Source organism: Callithrix jacchus, chromosome 10, assembly GCF_049354715.1.
Source record: "Callithrix jacchus isolate 240 chromosome 10, calJac240_pri, whole genome shotgun sequence".
NCBI classification, from domain to species: Eukaryota; Metazoa; Chordata; class Mammalia; order Primates; family Cebidae; genus Callithrix; species Callithrix jacchus.
Window position 1 is genome coordinate 117,489,329 of NC_133511.1, and position 20,674 is coordinate 117,510,002.

The 20,674-nt window shown below is 41.2% G+C and overlaps 2 protein-coding genes across 18 annotated transcripts in view; one reads left to right on the forward strand and one right to left on the reverse strand.

Moving 5' to 3' along the window:
* Nucleotides 1-20,674, reverse strand: part of MS4A6A (membrane spanning 4-domains A6A) — a 269,396-nt gene that overhangs the window by 138,848 nt on the left and 109,874 nt on the right. The window lies entirely within an intron of this gene.
* On the forward strand, nucleotides 2,289-19,214 carry MS4A7 (membrane spanning 4-domains A7). 8 transcript variants are annotated; one of them, XM_035262820.3, is made up of 9 exons: nucleotides 2,289-2,429; nucleotides 3,416-3,470; nucleotides 3,909-3,949; nucleotides 7,458-8,945; nucleotides 10,383-10,517; nucleotides 11,992-12,048; nucleotides 14,560-14,766; nucleotides 18,120-18,221; nucleotides 19,006-19,214. In XM_035262820.3, exons 4-9 carry the CDS (start codon nucleotides 8,799-8,801, stop codon nucleotides 19,078-19,080), a joined length of 723 nt encoding a protein of 240 aa, XP_035118711.1. In that variant the 5' UTR covers nucleotides 2,289-2,429; nucleotides 3,416-3,470; nucleotides 3,909-3,949; nucleotides 7,458-8,798; the 3' UTR covers nucleotides 19,081-19,214. The 8 variants fall into 8 exon arrangements, 6 of the variants coding, with proteins under 6 accessions (XP_035118711.1, XP_078197259.1, XP_035118709.1 ...); XM_078341133.1 differs by having other exon boundaries at nucleotides 8,786-8,945; XR_013523449.1 differs by lacking the exons at nucleotides 3,909-3,949; nucleotides 18,120-18,221 and adding an exon at nucleotides 18,264-18,443.

A 20,674-nucleotide genomic window follows, 5' to 3' on the forward strand; every position in this document is an offset into this window, starting at 1 on the left:
GAAACTGCATGAATCGACCACCACCCCAGTCACTGCAAACTCCCTAAGCAATTTCTGGCCTTTAGTTTCCACCAGCTGTAAAATGCTGAAGTTGGAGGAAAAAATCCTTTCACTCTCGTTCTGCTGACATGATATGAGATTCTAAGAAACAGGAAGATAATTCTGTGAGTGCAGCCAGTAACCAAGTCAGATGCCAAGGAGATCTGTATTGCTGCTCTAAGGAATCTCTCTCTGGACAACCAGACCTTGTACCCTAGCCCCAGCCAGTCATCTCCACTGCTAGAGAAAAACACAGTTACTTCTGTCCAAGGCTGGCAGAGTCCTCTGAGATATGAGATGCACTTCCACTTTACTAGCTTCATGGTCTGCTTGGGGATAGTGGGGAGATTGTTCCCTTGAAGTAGGCTAGCGCTGTGAGTCACTTGCCTGTCTAGAGCACCAGGACAGTTTGCAAAGGGCTGAGGAGATTCCCGTCAATGGCCAGGAGCATGAATTTAGAGTAAACATAGATTACACGTAGAGATCACAGATCAAGCCAGAGAAAAAATACACTTTTCTCTAAAGAGGATGGAAGAAGATGTTAGACAAGAAATAGCAGTTTTTTCAATGGTTAATACCTGTTGGCTCTATGGCGGGCACTTTTATGTTATTTCACCTAATCCTCACCACAACTCTGAAAAATCTTTTTTCAAATTTTATTTATGAGAAAACGAACTGGATATTTAACTGATTTTCTCACAAACTTCTTCTCAGGCTCAGAAGAAGTGTGAGAGAAGCCCAAATGACTAAGGTTCTTTGACAGTCTGGTCAAAGCAGGTCACACACCCAGAGGAAGGTCTGGACTGTGGATGCTTTTTTTTTTTTTAATTGCCTTTTAGGTTTTGGGGTGCATGTGAAGAACATGCAAGATTTTTGCATAGGTACACACATGGCAGCGTGATTTGCTGCCTTCCTCCCCTTCACCTATATCTGGCATTTCTTAAGCAAAGACAATGTTGGTTGTGGGTGTTAAGATGTTGACCAAGCGGGACACGGTTGCTCACACCTGTAATCCCAGCACTTTGGGAGGCTGAGGTGGGTGGATCACCTGAGGTCAGGAGTTCAAGACCAGCCTGACCAACATGGTGAAATCCCATTTTTACTAAAAATAGAAAAATTAGCCGGGCATAGTGGTGGGCACCTGCAGTTAGCTACTTGTGGCACTGAGGCAGGAGAATCACTTGAACCTGGGAGGTGGAGGTTACAGTGAGCCGAGGTTGCACCATTGCACTCCAGCCTGGGCAACAAGAGTGAAACTCCATTTCAAAAAAAAAAAAAAGATGTTAACCAAATGGCAGACTGCTGCCGTGAAGCAAGCCCAGACCTCAATGAGTTGGGGCAGATTCCTTAAGCAGTATCACCTTATTTGGAAAATAAAAGGACGGGACTAAAATACTCTCCAAGTACTCTATGAGTTATTTAAACCTCCCTGGTTTAGGTATGTTCCTCTCTTAGGAGACAGCCTTGCCACCCTTCAGGAAATTGAGACAACATATATGGACCATGTGTCGCCAGCTGCTGCACATCCCAGAGCCATCTTAAACCCTCCCCTCTGAGCAGTGGCTGTTCTACAAGAAGCCTTAAAAGGCATGTGAAAAAGGCATGTGAAAGTGGCAACAGTATCCCCTCAACAACAAATACTTCCCAAATATGAGCTTGTTTGGAGCCTGATGGGTCCGCCTCTGACTCCAGTCCACTGGCATCTTTCCCAAGATGTGCCTAGACTTCCCTGAGCATGAGGCCAAAGACAGAGAATGAAGACACCCAAAAGAAGCAACAAGGAGGCACTGAATTTTCCATAGGTTGCTTTCAGTTTACCAAGAGCCTGGAAAGTGAGAGAATAAATAAATTCTCCAAAATTCAAACTTAACACTACTATTATCAATATTTATTGAGTGTCTACATTTTGTAAACTCTTTACATCTTTTTCTTTAATTCTCCCAACAGCCACAAAGTGGAATTATTATTATCCATCCCCCATTTAGTAGACAAGAAACTCAGACTAAGCAAAACTAGATGACTTACATAACTCTATGTAGAAGAAGGGAAAATTACTTCTAACTGGGACTGTACAAATCACTAGTCTGCACATGGTTTTTTTTCTCATGTGTCACTTCTATCTTGTGTCATTTTTCCAAACCTCAGAATTTAGAAAGAGGAAGCAGAGGCACTTTTTATATAGCAAGAGTCTGTAACTACAGCAAAATTCATATCCTGTGTAATAATAAACACTGCGCTGAGGAAGGGACAGGAAGTCTCAGAGGCAGGAGAGCAGAGCAGCCAGATCTGTCTGGCAGGAATAGCCAGTGGGAAGATCCAGCTGAATGAGTGCTCCACAGAGGTGAGCTGACCCACCAGCCACAGCACAAGGGAGCAGGCTGTGAGAACAGGTAGGCACCTTGGTTTAAATCATGACTTTTGGGGGAGATTATGTGCTTCTGAAAAGACAGCTGGGGAATTGGGTTATAATCCTGTCTCTGAATCTTACAACCTGAGTGAGTTGGAGCATCAGCTTGGTCTCCTTTTTGGGTCTCAGTTTATTCACGTGCCAAATAAGAAAGTTGGGTAACCATTCTTAGGTTTCCCTCAAGATTTGAGGTCATTTTCTGCGATGCTCTGCGTTCTTCTCGTGTGTCACTTAGTCTTACACAGAGTATACTCTCAACAAATACTGTGCAATTAGACTGAATCCTGCATTAGAACCTCATTGTCCTACTCTAATTCCGTAATACGGAAAATTGCTGGGCAGAGCTGTTGACCTCCATGCCATGATTTATCCTCAAAGCAAGGATTTGAGTCATCTTGGAAGTTGTGGGTCCCACTTGTCTATCTCCACAAAGCAAATGTGGAAGGACAAAGCATCCTCTCAGCCTGTGGTGTTTGGAGATGATAGCATCAGCCTGGAGACTTCTTGTGAAACATAAAGAATCTTGGTTATATAGGATCCTCCTAAAAGTAGCAATGTGTGTCAAAATTTAAATATCATAGCTTTAAATGTAATGCATGCACTTCCATATGTCACTCTGAGATAATTAAATGCAGGAGACATCACAAAAGCGCAACGATGTTCATTATGGCATTGTTCATAGTGGCAAAAAGAAAAAGTAGAAATCACCTAAATAGTCATGAATATGTGATTGGTTAAATGAATCTAGAGACATCCATTTATGTCAATATACCATTTGGCTTTTCTATTGTAGTAAAATATACTTAAAATAATTGTAGCCTTTTGACCATTTTCACGTGTACCATTTTGTGGCATTAAGTACATTCACACCATTGTGCAACCCTCACCCAACTCCAGAACTTTCTAGTCTTCCCAAACTGGAACTCCATGGCCATTAAACAATAGCTTTCCATTGCCCTCTCTCCGCAGCCCCTGGCAACCACCATTCTACTTTCTGTGCATTTGACTATTGTAGGTGCCTCAAGTAAGTAGAATCATGCAATCTTTGTCCTTTTGTGACGGGATTATTTCACTTGCCATGTTGTCTTCAAGGTTCATCCATGTTGTGGCATGTATCAGAATTTATCATTTGCTTTTAAATGTAGGATTTCTATTATTTCTATTTCTTAGTCAAATATGTCTGCAGAATAATATTAAGTGCAAAAAGAACAGTTATAGTTGGCATGGATAGAATGACTATTTCTGTAGAGTTCTGAATGTCTGTGAACATATATAAAGAGGAGAGAGACAAAGTGACAGAGAGGAAGAGAGAATGTAAAGAATACGTGTGTATGAAATGAGTAATCGGGTGGCAGTTGAAAGTTAAGAAGCTTATCTGTTTTCTTCTTCAAATTTGATTCCCTTGTAATGGTAGTATTTTATGCACTCTTGCTTTTTTCATTTATTTTTTGTTGTACTTTAGGTTTAGGGTACAGGTGCAGATCTTGCAGAGTTGTTGCACAGGTACATATATGGCAAGGTGGTTTGCTGCCTCCATCTGCTCGTCACCTGTATTTGTCATTTCTTCCCATGTTATTTCTCCCCAACCTCCCCATGCCCTGCTGTCCCTCCCCACTGCCCCTAACAGACCCCAGTGTGTGATGCTCCCCTCCCTGTGTCCATGTGTTCTCATTGTTCAACACCTGCCTATGAGTGAGAACATGTGGTGCTTGATTTTCTGTCCTTGTGCCAGTTTGCTGAGAATGATGGTTTCCAGATTCATCTATGTCCCAAGAAAGGACATGAACTGATAGTTTTTATGGCTGCGTAGTATTCCATGGTATATATGCACCACATTTTCCTCATCCAGTCTATCACTGATGGGCATTTTGGTTGGTTCCAGGTCTTTGCTGTCATAAACAGTGCCACAATGAACATAGGTGTACATGTGTCTTTATAATAGAATTATTTATAATCCACTGGGTATATACCCAGTAATGGGATTGCTGGGTCAAATGGTATTTCTATTTGACCACACTGTCTTCCATAATGGTTGAACTAATTTACACACTGTCTAATCACACTGTCTAACTAATTACCACACTGTCTTCCATAATGGTTGAACTAATTTACACTCCCAACAGTGTAAAAGTGTTCCTATTTCTCCACATTCTCTCCAGCATCTGTTATCTCCAGATTTTTAGTGATTGACATTCTAATGGGCATGAGATGGTATCTCAATGTGGTTTTGATTTGCATTTCTCTAATGACCAGTGATGATGAGCATTTTTTCATATATTTGTTGGCCTCATATATGTCCTGTTTTGAAAAGTGTCTGCTCATATCCTTTGCCCATTTTTGAATGGGTTTGTTTGTTTTTTCTTATAAATCTGTTTTAGTTCTTTGTAGTTTCTGAATATTAGCCCTTTGTCAGATGGGTAGATTGCAAAAAAATTTTCCCATTCTGTTGATTGCTGGTTCACTCTAATGATTGTTTCTTTTGCTGTGCAGAAGCTCTGGAGTTTAATTAGATCCCATTTGTCTATTTTGGCTTTTGCTGCCAATGCTTTTGGTGTTTTAGTCACGAAGTCCTTGCCTATGCCTATGTCCTGAATGGTTTATGCACTTTTTCAAACAGAACAAACAGTTAAGAAATAACAAGGATCATGCCTATAATCCCAGCACTTTGGGAGGCCAAGACAGGCAGATCACGGGATCAGGAGTTTGAGACGAGTCTGACCAACATGGTGAAACACCGTCTCTACTAAAAATACAAAAATTAGCCAGGTGTGGTGGCATGCACCTGTGGTCCCAGCTACTCGGGAGGCTGAGGCAGGAGAATCGCTTGAACTGGGATGTGGAGGTTGCAGTGAGCCGAGATCGAGCCACTGTACTCCAGCCTTGGTGACAAAGTGAGACTCTGTCTCAAAAAAAAAAAAAAGAAAAAGAAAGGAAGGAAGAAAGAAATAACAAAGGAAAATAAATGTTCATGGTATGAGATAGATAGGCTATAGTCTGAAAGTATCCATTAAACTTTAAAGTGTGAGCTTCAACTGAGAATCAAGCATTTTCTGCTTGATCTAAAAATTATGGGATCTAAAAACTAAAGAAAGGAACCCAGAGCTAAAGGGTTACAAAGACTAGAGGAAGGAGTCTAGTTGGCATATTTGGGCTATTGAACCACAAGGGGCAAGGTAGAAGCCAAGTTTCTACAACATGAAAACAATTTCGGAAATAGAAATCTTCAACCTCTATTCCCTAAGGTTAGCAATGTTCCTGGGGGAGGATATGGAACTGATGAGCAACAGCCAGTGCTTCAACAATAAGGGAGGAAGAACAGAGAGGATGAGAATCAGGCGTAGCTAGCTGGGCAAGCACAGACTGACAGGGATATAGAAGAACTCTGGTGTTAGATGGCCCATGCCCAAATCTTGCCTCTACTACCTGCTAGGCAGGCAATCTTATGCAAGCTATTACACTGCTCCAAGCCTCATTTTTCTGATCTTCAGGGTTCAAGTAACAACAGCACCCATCTCTGAGAGTCACTGTGTAGAATAAATGAGAAAGTCACAACACTCTTAATAGAATGTCACATGTGTAGTTCATGCCCAGTTGATGTTAGCAGTGATTATCACTTTCCACATTCATAGTTCATGCTCAATCAATGTTAGCAATGATTATCATTTTATCAGAACTACTGTTTGATTCTGAAACCTAGAATCTTTCTAGGATTGAGATTTTTTTCTACTTCTCTGGCTCTAAAGATATGCTGATTAAATGAATCTAGAGACATCCATTTATTTAAATATACTGTTTGGAAGGCTCACCCTGGCTCCACTGCAAGGATTTAGCATCAACATTATTTCTTTCACAGGACGGATAACCTCACCCATACTTCCACCCAGATTTCCAGATTCCAAGAAATGAAAATTCTCTCCTTAAACAAAGAGAACTTTAGGTTTAATAACTTTTCAGATAAGCTACTTGGTGCCTGGAGAGCATGAGAAACTAAGGCACAGATCTAGGAGGAGAAATAAAATAGAGGTCCCAACATTGACTATTATAGAACACCTGATAAAACTCAAAGAGTTACAACAAAAGGCACTCACATATGTTATTCACATCCTCACAAGAGACCTTCAGGATAGTGTCATTATCTCTATTTTACAGATAGGGAAACTGAGGATGAATAAAGGGAAATATCCTATCCATGGCCAGCTCATCAATATCAGAACTGGGCTTCCCATGAGTATTGGATGTAACTGATATGTTTTGTGAGTTTATCACATGCCTCGCTCTATGTTGAGCCCATTATATGTGCCGTCTTATCTAACCCATGCCACAAATCTATGAAGTGATGAAATACCTTGCCCAGGGTGAGTTTAGCATTCATTGGTGGATATGGGAGCTGAACACAGGACTGGACTCCAAGTCACATGCTCAGATGTGCAACTAGACGCTGAGGCATTGGATTCCCATCCCAGCGCACTTTTCCATCTCCCTCTCGTAAAGAGATTCTAGGTGTCATTTCCAATCTTTACACGTTATCCACTTCTCCCAAGAGACCCCAGAACCATTCCCGTTTTTTTGTTGTTTTTTGTTTTTTTGAGACGGAGTTTCGCTCTTGTTACCCAGGCTGGAGTGCAGTGGTGCGATCTCGGCTCACCGCAATCTCCGCCTCCTAAATTCAAGCAATTCTCCTGCCTCAGCCTCCCAAGTAGCTGGGATTACAGGCATGTGCCACCATGCCCAGCTAATTTTTGTATTTTTGGTAGAGACGGGGTTTCACCATGGTGACCAGGATGATCTCAATCTCTTGACCTTGTGATCCACCCGCTTCAGCCTCCCAAAGTGCTGGGATTACAGGCATGAGCCACCGTGCCCAGCCACCATTCCTAAAGCACCAACACATTGAGGCAAAACGTCAGGCAGCAGAGCTGTGGCACCTTTCAAGGATCACAAGCCTTTATCTAAACTCTGGCCTTCAGTAGGAAGAATGCTGAGCTGAAAACAAATCTGGGCAACATTTCAGGGGCTGAGCCCTGCTGCTGACACCACAGAGGCCCAGCAATGCTGCTGAGTTGGCAGTGGCAGACAACTTGCTCCTGGAATCTACAAGGGAACTGGAAATGTGAGGAAGGAAGAGAGGAAGCAAGAGGAAGATGAGGAGAATGGACATGGCATAGAGAAAAATATCACAAGCCTCTGAGCCAGATAAGTCTCAATCCCATCATGTAAACGCAGGCTGTTAATATTTGCTATCACATATCGAACACATTCTATGTGCCAGGCTGAGTGCTTTATGTGACTATTTTATTCCATGAAAATCACTTGAACTTTTCAGCCCTAGGTTTCTAATGTATAAAATTGATGTAATGACATGTAAGTGACAGGGTTGTTATAAGGATTAGAGTTGCAATGGTCTAATTTCTGGAAGTCAGCAGGAGTTAAATAAATGTTTACATTACTAATTACTAAGCCAATGAAAGCAAGGAGGAAGATTTGGGATGGGACAGGCCATCTTCCTACAGAAAAGGAAAGTGGAACAGCATTCATCCCAAATATTTTTTTTTTTTTTGAGACAGAGTTTTTTTTATTGTTTGTTTTGTTTTGAGATAGTCTTGTTCTGTTGCCAGGTGCCGGGCTGAAGTACAGTGCTGTGATCTTGGCTCACCACAACCTCTGCCTCCTGGATTCAAGTGATTCTCCAGCCTCATTCTCCCAAGTAGCTGGGATTACAGGCATGCAACACCACACCTGGCTAATTTTAGAGTTTTAGCAGAGACAGGGTTTCTCCATGTTGGTCAGGCTGGTCTCAAACTCCTGACCTCAGGTGATCCACCTGCCTTGGCCTCCCAAGGTGCTGGGATTACAAGTGTGAGCTATTGCACCCAGCTCACCACCAACATTTTTATGAAGATAAAATGAAGATTGGAGTAGAAGACTGATCGGTGCAAGTGTAGAATAAAAGTGTAATTCTGGTATGGGAAGGTAGCACAGGTGAAGCAGAGACACAGGAGATAGGGAAAAGAAGCTGGAAGCAGGGGTCATTGGAGGGAGAGTGAGATAGACACACTCAGGGCTACAAAGCAAGTTCTATGTGATTTGCTCACCTCTCGATTGTGTGAACCCTCAAAATGTGTGCAGTTCTCTCCCAGTGACATGCCTCTTGACCACAATGGATGAACTGTGCCCAGAATGCTCACTTTATAACGCCCCATCGTGTCTTGTTTTGTTTCTAAGGGACAACCGGCCTTTGAGTAATGGCAAAAAACCTAAGTTCCTACAATGTAGGGTCTCTGGGAAGCTTCTGAGTCTAAGTCAAACCTTGGGAAGTAACTTACTTTGATGCCTTTCCAGCATCATCAGCATCATGCTATTACAATCCCAAACCACGAGGGCTTTTGGCATCTTTACACCAAAGGGCATGGCTGTCCCTGAAAGAGAGAAACCTGGACACATGTACCGAGAAGAAGATTACCTGCAGAGTGGGCTGCCAACAGAAGCCACCGTTCTCGGGGTAAGTCCATCTCATTATAAAGGGAACACGGAGAAAATACTTTGTAAATGTATCTAGACTAAAGATCTCCAGTGGGTCTGGGAAGCTCTTTCACTCTTTTCTGGCTGATTCCAGGCTAATGGGAACATAAAATGGCGATTTAAGGGAAGACTATATCCTCTGCAGCAGTTTCTACAAACTAAAATCACTCTATCTTTTCCACTAGCATGCTTCACAATGAACAAGTTAGTCTTTTTTATTTTGTCTTTAGTAAAGACGGTCTATTTAGCCATATAGATTTTACTCAGCATGATTAAATGAGATATTCTTAACTTTGAGCTCATTTTTCAAATATTTTGAGATGAGATAATGAAGGCTAATCTCATGACCTATTTTCTCCCTGTCCGTATGAGTAATTGTAAGACTTCCAAGTGTCCCAGATCGCCATCCCTCAAATCCAGAGCTTTAATCTCCATATGGTTTTGAATACCCTTTTATAATACCCAACTCCTCTTCATTCCCAGTTTTAGATGGATCTGCCTTCCCTGTTTCTTCACTATTCTTAGTACAGCTGGTACGGTTGTAAAAATGAAAGTTAGACCACATATTCTTCTGGCCCCAAATTATCCAGTGGGATTTCTTTTTTTGCTCAAAATGAAAAGCAAATTTGGTAAAACAGAGCCTAGATATCCCTACATAGTTTGCCCCATGCCTCCAGTACTTCACAGGCCTCATGTCCTACCACTTTGCTCTTAACTCTATTCTGCCTTCCATGGAAATTGCCTGTAAAGAACATAGTATACATAAGCTCTCCAATGGTAGCGATTTTCATTTGTGTCATTCCCTGGAGCCTGGCACACAACACGTATTCAGTAACTACTGATGATATGAATGGTTGACTTTTTTATTTTTCCTATGTTTGTATCATCTTTCAATTGCATATACATTAAGCTATGAACAAAAGCATGGGCTTTGGAGCAAGCTAACAGGTAAAACTCCAGTTCCTCCACTTGTGAAATAATTATTATTAAAATCCAATGATAAACAAAATAAGATGAATTACAGCAGAAGAGATGACCTGCTCTATCTAATTTCAACTGAGAATGTCTTTCATTAACACTCCTGTGAAAAGTTGGTTATTTCCACCTCACTGGACAACTTTTTAATCTACTTTTCAAGGAAATAGATTTAAAAACTGTCAAGTATCTTTTTCAGAAAAAGTTAAAATGTGCATATGATCACTTCCCGATTTGCTAGTATAATAATCCTATCAGAAGAGATTAGCTATGTATGACTTCCTCTAGAAACATTTCTATTGGCTCCTTGTAACATTTTTTCCTCTTTAATATAACAAATTATAATGTATTTTGATACTCTTTATACTTCACAATGTGCATTCAAATAATCACTTTCATCGGTTTGAAGTATATTCTAGATTTCCTGTCTTCTCTCTTGTAGACTGTCCAGATCCTGTGTTGCCTGATGATATCAAGTTTGGGGGTCATCTTGGTTTTTGCTCCCTACCCTTCCCACTTCAATTCAGCAATTTCCACCACTTTGATGTCTGGGTACCCATTTTTAGGAGCTCTGTGTGTGAGTAGAATGGGGGTCTCTAATGCTTTATAAATGCTAACTGGGTGCATAGTCATGAGTGACTCAGACTCCAAGAGGCCAGGAGGCAAAAGAAGGCAAGGCCTCAACTTTCCTTCTATCATTGCCCTACACACATTCCTCCTATTCAGGAAGAGCAGCAGAGAGACTTGATCTGTCTTGCTGCAGGGCAGGGGGCAAGAGGAAATGGTAATACAATGAGTATACCAGCACAGCATTTTTTACCTGGCATTACAGCATACCTCTGGAAAAGTGGATGCTTTTTCATTATCCCTCTTTGGGGCTTGGATGAGGCCATTGGATTTCCTCCATTGTGAGAATAATTAACTTTTCAGGTAGAGAGTGAGAAGGCCATTTTAAAACAATAAATTGAGCACCACTGGTTGATGCCACATGTTTGCAGAGATTTGGATTCACAAGGGTAGGATTCATGGGAGGCAGGAACATGCTTGCTACGCGTTCAGAGGTAACCCTGAGCACTTGAGAAACTCTCTTTGCTGCCTTCCACCTAATGGCTCATGAAAAAGGGCCTAGTAGATCTGTTTTGCAGAGAGTGGCCAGGGCAAACTCACACTTCCCACAAGGGGTTATTTCTTCTCCACATAGTATCTTATACAAAGGAGAAAAAGCAAACATTCTGGGCAGAAGACATATACTAAGGTACCACTTCTGTGTGAGTATACTTCCTGTGTGAACACAAAATGTGCAGTCAGGTAAGGAGGTCCTGCTCCCGCCCTAGAGCACAATTTGTCCTTGCCTTCTCCCTATAACTAGTGGGGCCCACTTCTCCTTAGAGAAGGCAGTGTTAGCTCATACTGGACCCTCTTTGCCTGTGGCTATTCAATATCCAGGCCACACACAAGCAACTTTTCAGCTTCTCAGAATACCTTTCCTCTGCCAACTGGATCTTTAATACCACTGGGTTAACTACGAACTTTTGGGGCTTTATGATAAAAACTTCACGTCAGGGCCTATTCTTCCCACTTTCCTCAACTCCCATTCTGACTCAAGCAACATACACCAATAACTTCCAGTCCATGTGTTTCCATACCTCGTCCCATCAGAGCCTAGTTCCTGAGTGCTTCTGTGGGTTGTTCCCATCTCTCTATCCACCTGAGTCATTTGTCCATCTCAACCTCCTCTCCTTCAACCCTGTAATGTAGTAACACTCTTCTCATTCCCATGTACACCTTTTCTCCAGGCCTCCTCAGTTCCTGGTGATTTCCACTAAAACAAATCCAACCCCTCTATGTATCTGCATGTCATTAAAAGTCGATATAGACATTCTTACATCAGGTGGAAACTAGGCCTTTCTAGAAATGTGGACCCACACGATTTCTGCAGTGTTCTCTCTCTAAAAATTTTCCAACAGCACTTTTGATGGTGATTGATAGTGACATGGTGGGCACATTTCCACAAGATGACTGAACTGATCGTTTCTCTCTTTTTTGAGCAGTTTGGCGTTACTGGATCTCTCTCAATCATCTCTGGAAAGCAATCAACTAAGCCCTTTGTAAGTATAAGGACCATCGGATCTCAGCTGTTTGGAATAGAAGGAATGTCACAGTTAATTCTTTTAGTTCAAAATTCCTATTATAGGCCAGGCACGGTGGCTCACGCCTGTAATTCCAGCACTTTGGGAGGCCGAGGCGGGTGGATCACGAGGTCAAGAGATCGAGACCATCCTGGTCAACATGGTGAAACCCCGTCTCTACTAAAAATACAAAAAATTAGCTGGGCATGGTGGTGCGTGCTGATAATCCCAGCTACTCAGGAGGCTGAGGCAGGAGAATTGCCTGAACCCGGGAGGTGGAGGTTGCAGTGAGCCAAGATTGTGCCATTGCACTCAGCTTGGGTAACAAGAGTGAAACTGTCTCAAAAAAAAAAAAATTCCTATTTTACAGTTTAGGGAGACAAAGCTTATAATAGGGAAGCCTGGGTTCTCCTGGATGTTCCATTGGTAGAACTAAGAGTAGAGCCCAAACTTCTTGCCTCCTAGATCACATAGCCTATATCCTGGAAAACCCCTTACTCCCCAGGCAAACCAGGATAGCTGGTTTACCCTACTCAATGGCCATGGTAACGAGTTGAAAGAAGTCCATGATATATTTTCAAATTTCCACTATTTAAGCAACTGAAATAAACCTCATCCAGTCAAATATCAGGTAGGGAGGCATTCAGTCTTCTCTTAGAAGAGGGTGCTGTCATCTTTTTCTAGGCTGGAGGAGACTATTTCCATCCAAAAACCCATTCTTGATAATTGGATGTCTGAGAAAAATATCACTTCAAAGTAACGTGGCAGAGAATGAGAGTGATGGAGTGAGGGTGAGCAGAATGTCTGCAATGCCAGCACTGATTGCAGCACCAAACACAGAGACAATACCACTCATGCCACTGCCAACATCCCCTTGGCTTCCTCAACCACTTTAGAATTATTATATATCCCTAAGTGCATCTAGAATATGTTCTTTGGTCCCTCCTTAGAAACCCAATTTATGGCTTCTTACTTAAAGGAGCAGCTTCCGAGAAAACACAGAAGCATACTGGAGAAGTTGGAATACCGACCTGCAGGTGGATCAGGCCCAAGAGAACCACATTCACCACACCATCTCCCGAGTCCTCTTCTACAATTTGGGAGAAAGGATTCTCCCATAGCATGATGATGCATTAGCAGAGACACACATGCTCTTCTTTGTTTAAGCATTATTGGAAGAGAATGTGTGCTGGGGAGGATGGTTGTCTTGCCCTTTTCTACTCCAGCTCTGTAGTTATATAAATTCAGGCGCTGAGTCTCCAGCGGATGAAGGGAAAACTAATCCCAATGGGCAGTATCTTTTCCCAAAGCTACCATAGGAGCAATGGGGCCCATATGTTGTTCTCTGTCCCACATGCGGAGTCAAGTCCAAGCATAGATTTCCCTTTCCATCTATTCAGTGCATTTGGGAAGCCACTTCTGAGATCAGACAATTCATCATCCACATTTTATAAATAAGATAACTGAAGCCCAGAGTAAGAAGGACTTGCACAAGCACACTGATGAGTCAGTGACAGAGCTAGGATAAGAGTAGAGGTTTTCGAATTCTAAGTCCAGAACTATGACTCCAACCAATGAATGCTGTGAACTCTTCAAAACTCTCTTCCCTACTCCTGGGTTCTAGACTGCAGCTTCGATGATCAGGAGCATATACCAGCCTCATACACCATCCATGTGTCCTCATCTGTGGCTAGTCAGACCTCGTATCTTCTTGAATCAGGATGTGGCTTTTCCTTAAATCACCTCTGCAGGTGTGTGGCAGGGAAGAGAGAGCTGTTGCTATGGAGAGAAGTAAAGGCTTTATAGTTTCTTTCTCCCATTCTCCCTCCAAGGTTTGTGGGAAAAGTGGTTATAGTCTGATAATATTTCTGTTTGTGAATGGCTGGAGAGAGAAGCACAGGGTCTAATCCCATGTGCCTCTGTCTCATGCCCTGTCACTTGGGAAAATCGAAGGCATATGCTTGTCATATTGAACAAATATTGCTTGTCAATTGAAAGTATATTTTATGTTCCCATAGAACTATAGATAGGTTTTCCAACTTTTCCAGTTTGCCTCTACCTTTTTTTGAAGCTGCTCTTTTATGTAAATCAAATTCACAGATTCGGTTTACCAGAGGGGACCAAAATCCATATTCTGGAAGGCTTTAATAAAACAGAATGGTTCTAAGGCTACTGAGGAAGTCACAGGAGATGTTGGCAGTGACCACAACAGCACTGTCTCTATCTTGAGTGCTGCAGAGAGTCAAGGGGCCAGAACCCTTCTCCCTAAGGAAGAATTATCCATGCATTTTCTTATATTATAAGCATTTACTAATTATATCATATGATTAACTAAATAGTGACAAGGGATACAAAGATGAATAAAACACAGTTTGTGTCCATACAAGAAAACAGACCCAAGGAAGCACCACTGCAGTACAATGGACAGAGGGCTAATAGCATCGGTTGCTGATTCTGTGATGAGAACCCAATACAGAGTTTCTCTTCCAGGACCTGAGCAGCCTGACCTCAAATGCAGTGAGTTCTGTTACTGCAGGGGCAGGCCTCCTCCTCCTTGCTGACAGTGTGGTAGCCCTGAGGACTGTCTCTCAACATTGTGACTCAGAAAAGGAGTATCTATCCTCACTGCCTTATTCGGAGTACTATTATCCAGTATATGAAATCAGAGATTGTCTCCTGACCAGTGTCAGTTTAACAGTGAGTAGCTTCAGACTGAATATTCTGTCGTGTGAAATCTCATTGTCTTCCCTCTGCATAACCTCTGCTTTTCTGGCAGTCTCTGGTCCTGTTGGTCCAAATGTCTGGAGACAGACAGAAATAAACAAACACCTATGGTTGGAAGAGGCCTGTCTGCAGACTGCATGGTGTGAGGGGTGTACCAGGCAAAGTCAGAAGAGGAAATCAAGGACAACAGGGAGACTATCACTCTTCTGGTTTTTCTTATCACAAACATTCCAACCTCGATGAATTTAACTCTTAAAGTACAACCTTTGTTGAACAGGCTTCTCCCTACTCATCACAGGCAGAAATATTCTTCATCTGAATTTTATTTTAATCTGGGATTATCTCTTTTGGGTTCTTTTCTAGGGGTTGGATGCCCCTACCCCTTAAAGATGCTTGTCTTCTGATCATCAGTGAATTGAGGACTAGCAGAGGCTGTGCAGTGTTCAATTTACTCTTCAAATGCAAGCCTGTAGGCTACATTATGTTAGCCACAGAACATGAATCTTAAGCCCAAATACCTCATTATTTTGTACTTTGGTCCAACAGGGCTGACAGAGTGCAGTGGGAAGGGAGAAAGCCTGTCACGGATATGACTTCTAGAAAAAATGTCAACCTCTCTGGGCAGCATTTTCTTGGCACCTTTCTCCCAAACTTGATGATCACTACCTGTTCGCGGTGACAAGCCTTGTTTATTTCATCCTGTAAATGTAGGATCATGGTGCTAAAACCATAAACCCATGGCCTTTTAAGAAGAAAGACTTGGCTGGGCACAGTAGCTCACGCCTGTAATCCCAGCACTTTGGGAGGCTGAGGCAGGCAGATCACCTGAGGTCAGGAGTTTGAGACCAGCCTGACAAACATGGAGAAACCCTGTCTCTACTAAAAATACGAAATTAGCTGGGCTTGGTGGCACATGCCTATAATCCTAGCTACTTGGGAGGTCAAGGCAGGAGAATCCCTTGATCCCAGGAGGTGGAGGTTGCGGTGAGCTGAGATAGCACCATTGCATTCCAGCCTGGGCAACAACTCTATCTCAAAAAAAAAAAAAAGAAGAAGAAGACTTCTTCCTTTATGAATCCTTTTAGTAGGAGCATGGGGAACCCAACGTAGTATCTGTCATTCCCTTGGATCCATCTGTCTCGCAAATCTCAGAAAACATGTGCAAGCTTTTGCACTCCTGTGGGTCTGCCCATGTGACTCTGAGATTGTCAAAAGCAACCCCTTTGGTTCAGGAGCTAGAGGAAGTGGAAGAGCACAGAGATCCATCTGGAGGAAGCCCAGCAGATAGTATAATCGTGGTGCAGGACAGATATTGGGTAAAGAAATGGGGGTGGGAGAGGCATATTGGGGGTTTAATTTGAAAACAAATTTCATTACCTCAAACTGCCTCCCATTCTCCAACAACTGGAGTCTAAAAGAGCTTCCTACAACATCAGAGAAGTTTCAACATGCCAGACTAAGCAGATTCCAAAGGCCTACTCTGTTAATTAACACAGCAATTACCTGGACAAAAGTAACAAATTTTAAAAATTAAAAAATATATAGCCAAGATTAGATGAAGAAGGGAAGGAGGGCAGAAGGAAGAACAAATCAAAGAAGAAAGATGTCTTAGGTTCCAGAAGCTAAGAAGGATTCTAAAGCCAAATCATCAAACAAGAGCTGAGGCGAAAAAACCAGGGAAGTCTGGATGGGAATAGGTGTTAGAGGATAGGATCATGCACTTTTAACACCCATGATGAGATTTGACATTTGGCAGGACTATAAAGCTCATATTGAGTACCCTGCAAAAATGTTGAAAGCTGAGATGGAATATTTTTTTCAATTTGTGAAAATCATATAAAGCAAATTCCACCCAAGGAATTTCAAGAAAACCTTCCATCAGCTCACTAAGCTTTGTGCAAGCATGCCATCCAAATTCATAATTACATAAGGGAACCTCAAATAAAGGGATAAAGTTTAAAACTGCTATCAGATATGTGGTCTAAGGTTCTAGCAGAATCAAATCTAAAATTACTATAGAAGGAGATGTCCATAAACCCAGCTTATACAATGCCTACCTATCAAAGAACCCCACCACTACCACCATCTACATACTGAAGTTATCCACCAACCAAAATATTATGAGAAGCATAACAAGAACACAAAAAAACATGGGAAGCAGCAGCAAATGAGGAAGCATAAAAATTAGAAGCTCAAGAATTGAGGATAATACAATAATTTGAATAAGGCTATTATGAAAATACATTTTAAATCATTAAAAATGTTTAAAAAGTAATATAAACCAGGCCAGGCATGGTGACTCACACCTGTAATCCCAGCACATTGGGAGGCTGAGGCAGGCAGATCACCTGACATCAGGAGTTCAACACCAGCCTGGCCAACATGATGAAATGCAGTCTCTACTAAAAATACAAAAATTAGTTAGGAGTGGTGGTATGTGCCTGTAAACCCAGCTACTTGGGTGGCTGAGGCAGGGGAATCACTTGAAGTGGGGAGGCGGAGGTTGCAGTGAGCCAAGGTCGCACCATTGCACTCGAGCCTAGGTGACAGAATGAGACCCTGTCTCAAAAAAATAAAAAATAAAAGTAATAGATATCAAAATGGAAAAAAATTACATTAAAAAAAGACACACGCATTTGAGAAAAGAAATAAAAATCACATAATTTAAAAATGAAAATTATCTTTGAAATTAAAAACTGAGCAGATCAGTTAAACAAAAGATTCAATATATTCAAGGAAACAAAGAGCGAAATGGAATTTAGATTTGATTAACTCACCAGAACACAACATATTATGTGCATTTTGAAAAGATGGATGAAAGCTTAAACAGCATGATAATACAGGGAAGTACAGAGGTTCAACACATATCTAATATGAGTCCCAGTAAGAGATTATGGAAGAGAGAACACATGCAAGAGTAAATAACTAGAAATTTTTTAGAATTTAATAAGAACATGAGATTTCAGACTGAAGGAATGCACTGAGACCACTGCAGGATACACAGAATCAAATACACACCTAGAAATATCGTCATGACAATAAAAAGCACCATAGTCAAAAAGAAGATAATAAAAGCAACCAGAGATAAGTGGCAGATTACTCTCCTCTGTTGTTAGGTGGGATCCCAAAGTTCTGAGATGATACAGTCGCTGCTAATTTCCCTTCTTCTATTAAGAAATCTGAAGGAGAAAGCAGAAAAGAGGATTCAGCAATTTTCCCTGTCCCCTTTTCTCTGCATTGCTGGAGGCTCATTGCCCTGTGTCCTCTCAGTCAGGCACAAGGGCCAGCTTGTGTTGGGTGCCAACCATTCATGTCGTGATTTGCAGGGTGTCCTAGTGGTGATGCTCATCTTCACTGTGCTGGAGCTCTTATTAGCTGCATACAGTTCTGTCTTTTGGTGGAAACAGCTCTACTTCAACAACCCTGGGGTGAGTATGCTGACATGTTACATCATACCTGCTGTGTCTCAGGTCCAGGCTACAATAATCCAGGCCCAAAAAAGTGGCAAAAAGAAGAATCAATTATTGTTCATGAGGTGCATGTGGAAGGCAACTTTTATAATTTAAAAAATGTGTTTAAATAAACGGTCTCCTTCCTGAGGACGCTCTGGTCATCTGGGATCAGCTGATGTCTACTGGGAATCTGACCAGGTAAAGAATTGCTTAATATGAAGTTAGTTGGCTTTAGAAATCACATAGCCAAACTGCTCATGAAAGAACAAAGACATAGAAAATGAATGATATAGACTCTTGGGCTGAGAATGAGAACGTGTCTCCCCTCGGTTTTACCATGAACACAGCCACCTGCCTCCTGAGAGAGTCTCCCTAGCCAAGTTTCCTTGCTAATGTGATAAGACTTTACTAGAACGTCTCTGTGCTGTTAATACTTTCCTGTGCTCTTCCTTACATCCCCTTAGCTATTTATGTTATAATTTTAAAACATTTTCATTTCCCCCAAAAGCTACAGCAAAAAAAAAAAAAGTTTATAGAATTTGGATGAATTATGATTTAACTATGATCCCATTTAAAAATAGCAAAATAATTAGCAAAGTGGAGAATGGCATTATTTTTAACTAATATTGCTGCAATTACATATTATGGCAAAGTTGGAAGAACTACTACTATACAACAGTTGGGGAAAATGTATTATGAGTATGTTTTTTAATCTCCATAATCAAAGTTTAAAAACTCTAACCAATTACATATTTTCTAGAGTTCATTCTTCTTGAGCCAGTCACAAGATCATATGCAACAGGACAAAAAGAGTTCTTCAAGGTCTTGGATATAAGTAACTCTTGGCCTCAGAGGATAAAGGAAAAGTAACCAGAACTCATGGTCAAGTGTGATTAGACTTTCCTGAAATCTCCACCATTTTAAACACTGTGAAATACATTTTTTTCAATTAAAAAAAACTTCTGTTTTGTGTTTGTTTGCTGTGAGTCATCATTTAATTTCTCTTGAAAATAATTTCCTCAAAGCCCAAGTCGGTAAAATTTTAGCAGGTCTTCCAAAAATGGTCATAAACTTTATAAACTTATTTGGGTAAACTGAGCAGAAGGTGATACAAAGAAGAGAAAATGTGCACTCATGCTAGTGTGAATTTGCTAAGTCATGTGACTGCATGCTGTTTCTATATTATTTTCACACTCATATTGCTTAAATATTTCATATTAGGGATTGTAAGAATACTTTAATTAAAAATTAAAGGCTATACATAATTAAACTACTCTGCCCTGGCCACTCTCTGAAAAACAGATCTCCTGGGCCCTTTTTCATGAGCTGTTAGGTGAAAGGCAGCAAAGAGTTTCCCAAGTGCTCAGGATTACCTCTGAACACATAGCAAGCATGTCCCTGCCTCCCATAATCTTACCATGTGAATCCACATCTCTTCAAACCTATGCTGCCAACCAGTGGTGCTTATTTTATTGTTTAAAAACAGCCTTCTTGGCCAGGTGTAGTAGCTCATGCCTGTAATCCCAGCATGTTGTGAGGCCCAAGTGGGTGGATCACCTGAGGTCAGGAGTTTGAGACCAGCCTGACCAACATGGTGAAGCCCCATCTCTCCAAAAATGCAAAAAAAAAAAAAAAAATTTAGCCGGGCGTTGTGGTATGCATCTGTGGTTCTACCTACTCAGGAGGCTAGGGCAGAAGAATCACTTTAACCTGGGAGGTGGAGTTTGCAGTGAGCAAAGACTGTGTCATTGCACTCCAGGATGGGTGATAAGAATGACACTCCGTTGCTCAAAATTAAATAAATAAATAAAAATAGACTACATATAGTCTTGAATTTATTTATTTGAAATAAAATAAAAACAATATTTAGTCATTGGCACATAAACTATGTTCTCTTCCATAATTTCATGGTAGGAGTCAATGAAGACATCTTAGTCTTCTTAGTAAGTTACAAATAATCCATCTTTGAGTGGCATATTTTCTGCTTCTAGCTTGGAGCCAAATGTTGCTCACGCTAAAAAGAATAATATAATAATGTGTTTGCTTGGGTATTAAGTCTATTTTGACTTACACAATTTTGTAATTCAGATCATCTCCCCTGCACTTTGTACCACATGGGCATATTCTTTCTTCCCAGTCATTGCTGCAATTATCTTGTCTGTTCTTTGTGTAATATGTTCTGTGTGGGCCTCTTCATTGAACTCGATTTCTTGGGCAATTATGGAAATTCCAGTGTGGCTGCAGGCTAACTTTGTAGTCTCTGTGCATATGAGGCTTCCTAAATAAACTTGAAGAGTAGCAGAGTTTAAAAAATATATATAACTTTCTACAACAAAGAATTATTGCGTCCAAATGACATCAGTGCTAATCTTGAGACACTTGCTATTTCCTGGTTGCTGCAAACCAGGAAATACTCACGTTATTATTTG

Bases quoted from the DNA above. Each gene is read 5' to 3' on its own strand.
- MS4A7 (XM_035262820.3), top strand. From the start codon at position 8,799: ATGCTATTACAATCCCAAACCACGAGGGCTTTTGGCATCTTTACACCA. The intron at 8,946-10,382 runs GTAAGTCCATCT...TCTCTCTTGTAG, and splicing joins CAGAAGCCACCGTTCTCGGG to ACTGTCCAGATCCTGTGTTG. The intron at 14,767-18,119 runs GTGAGTAGCTTC...CGTGATTTGCAG, and splicing joins TGACCAGTGTCAGTTTAACA to GGTGTCCTAGTGGTGATGCT.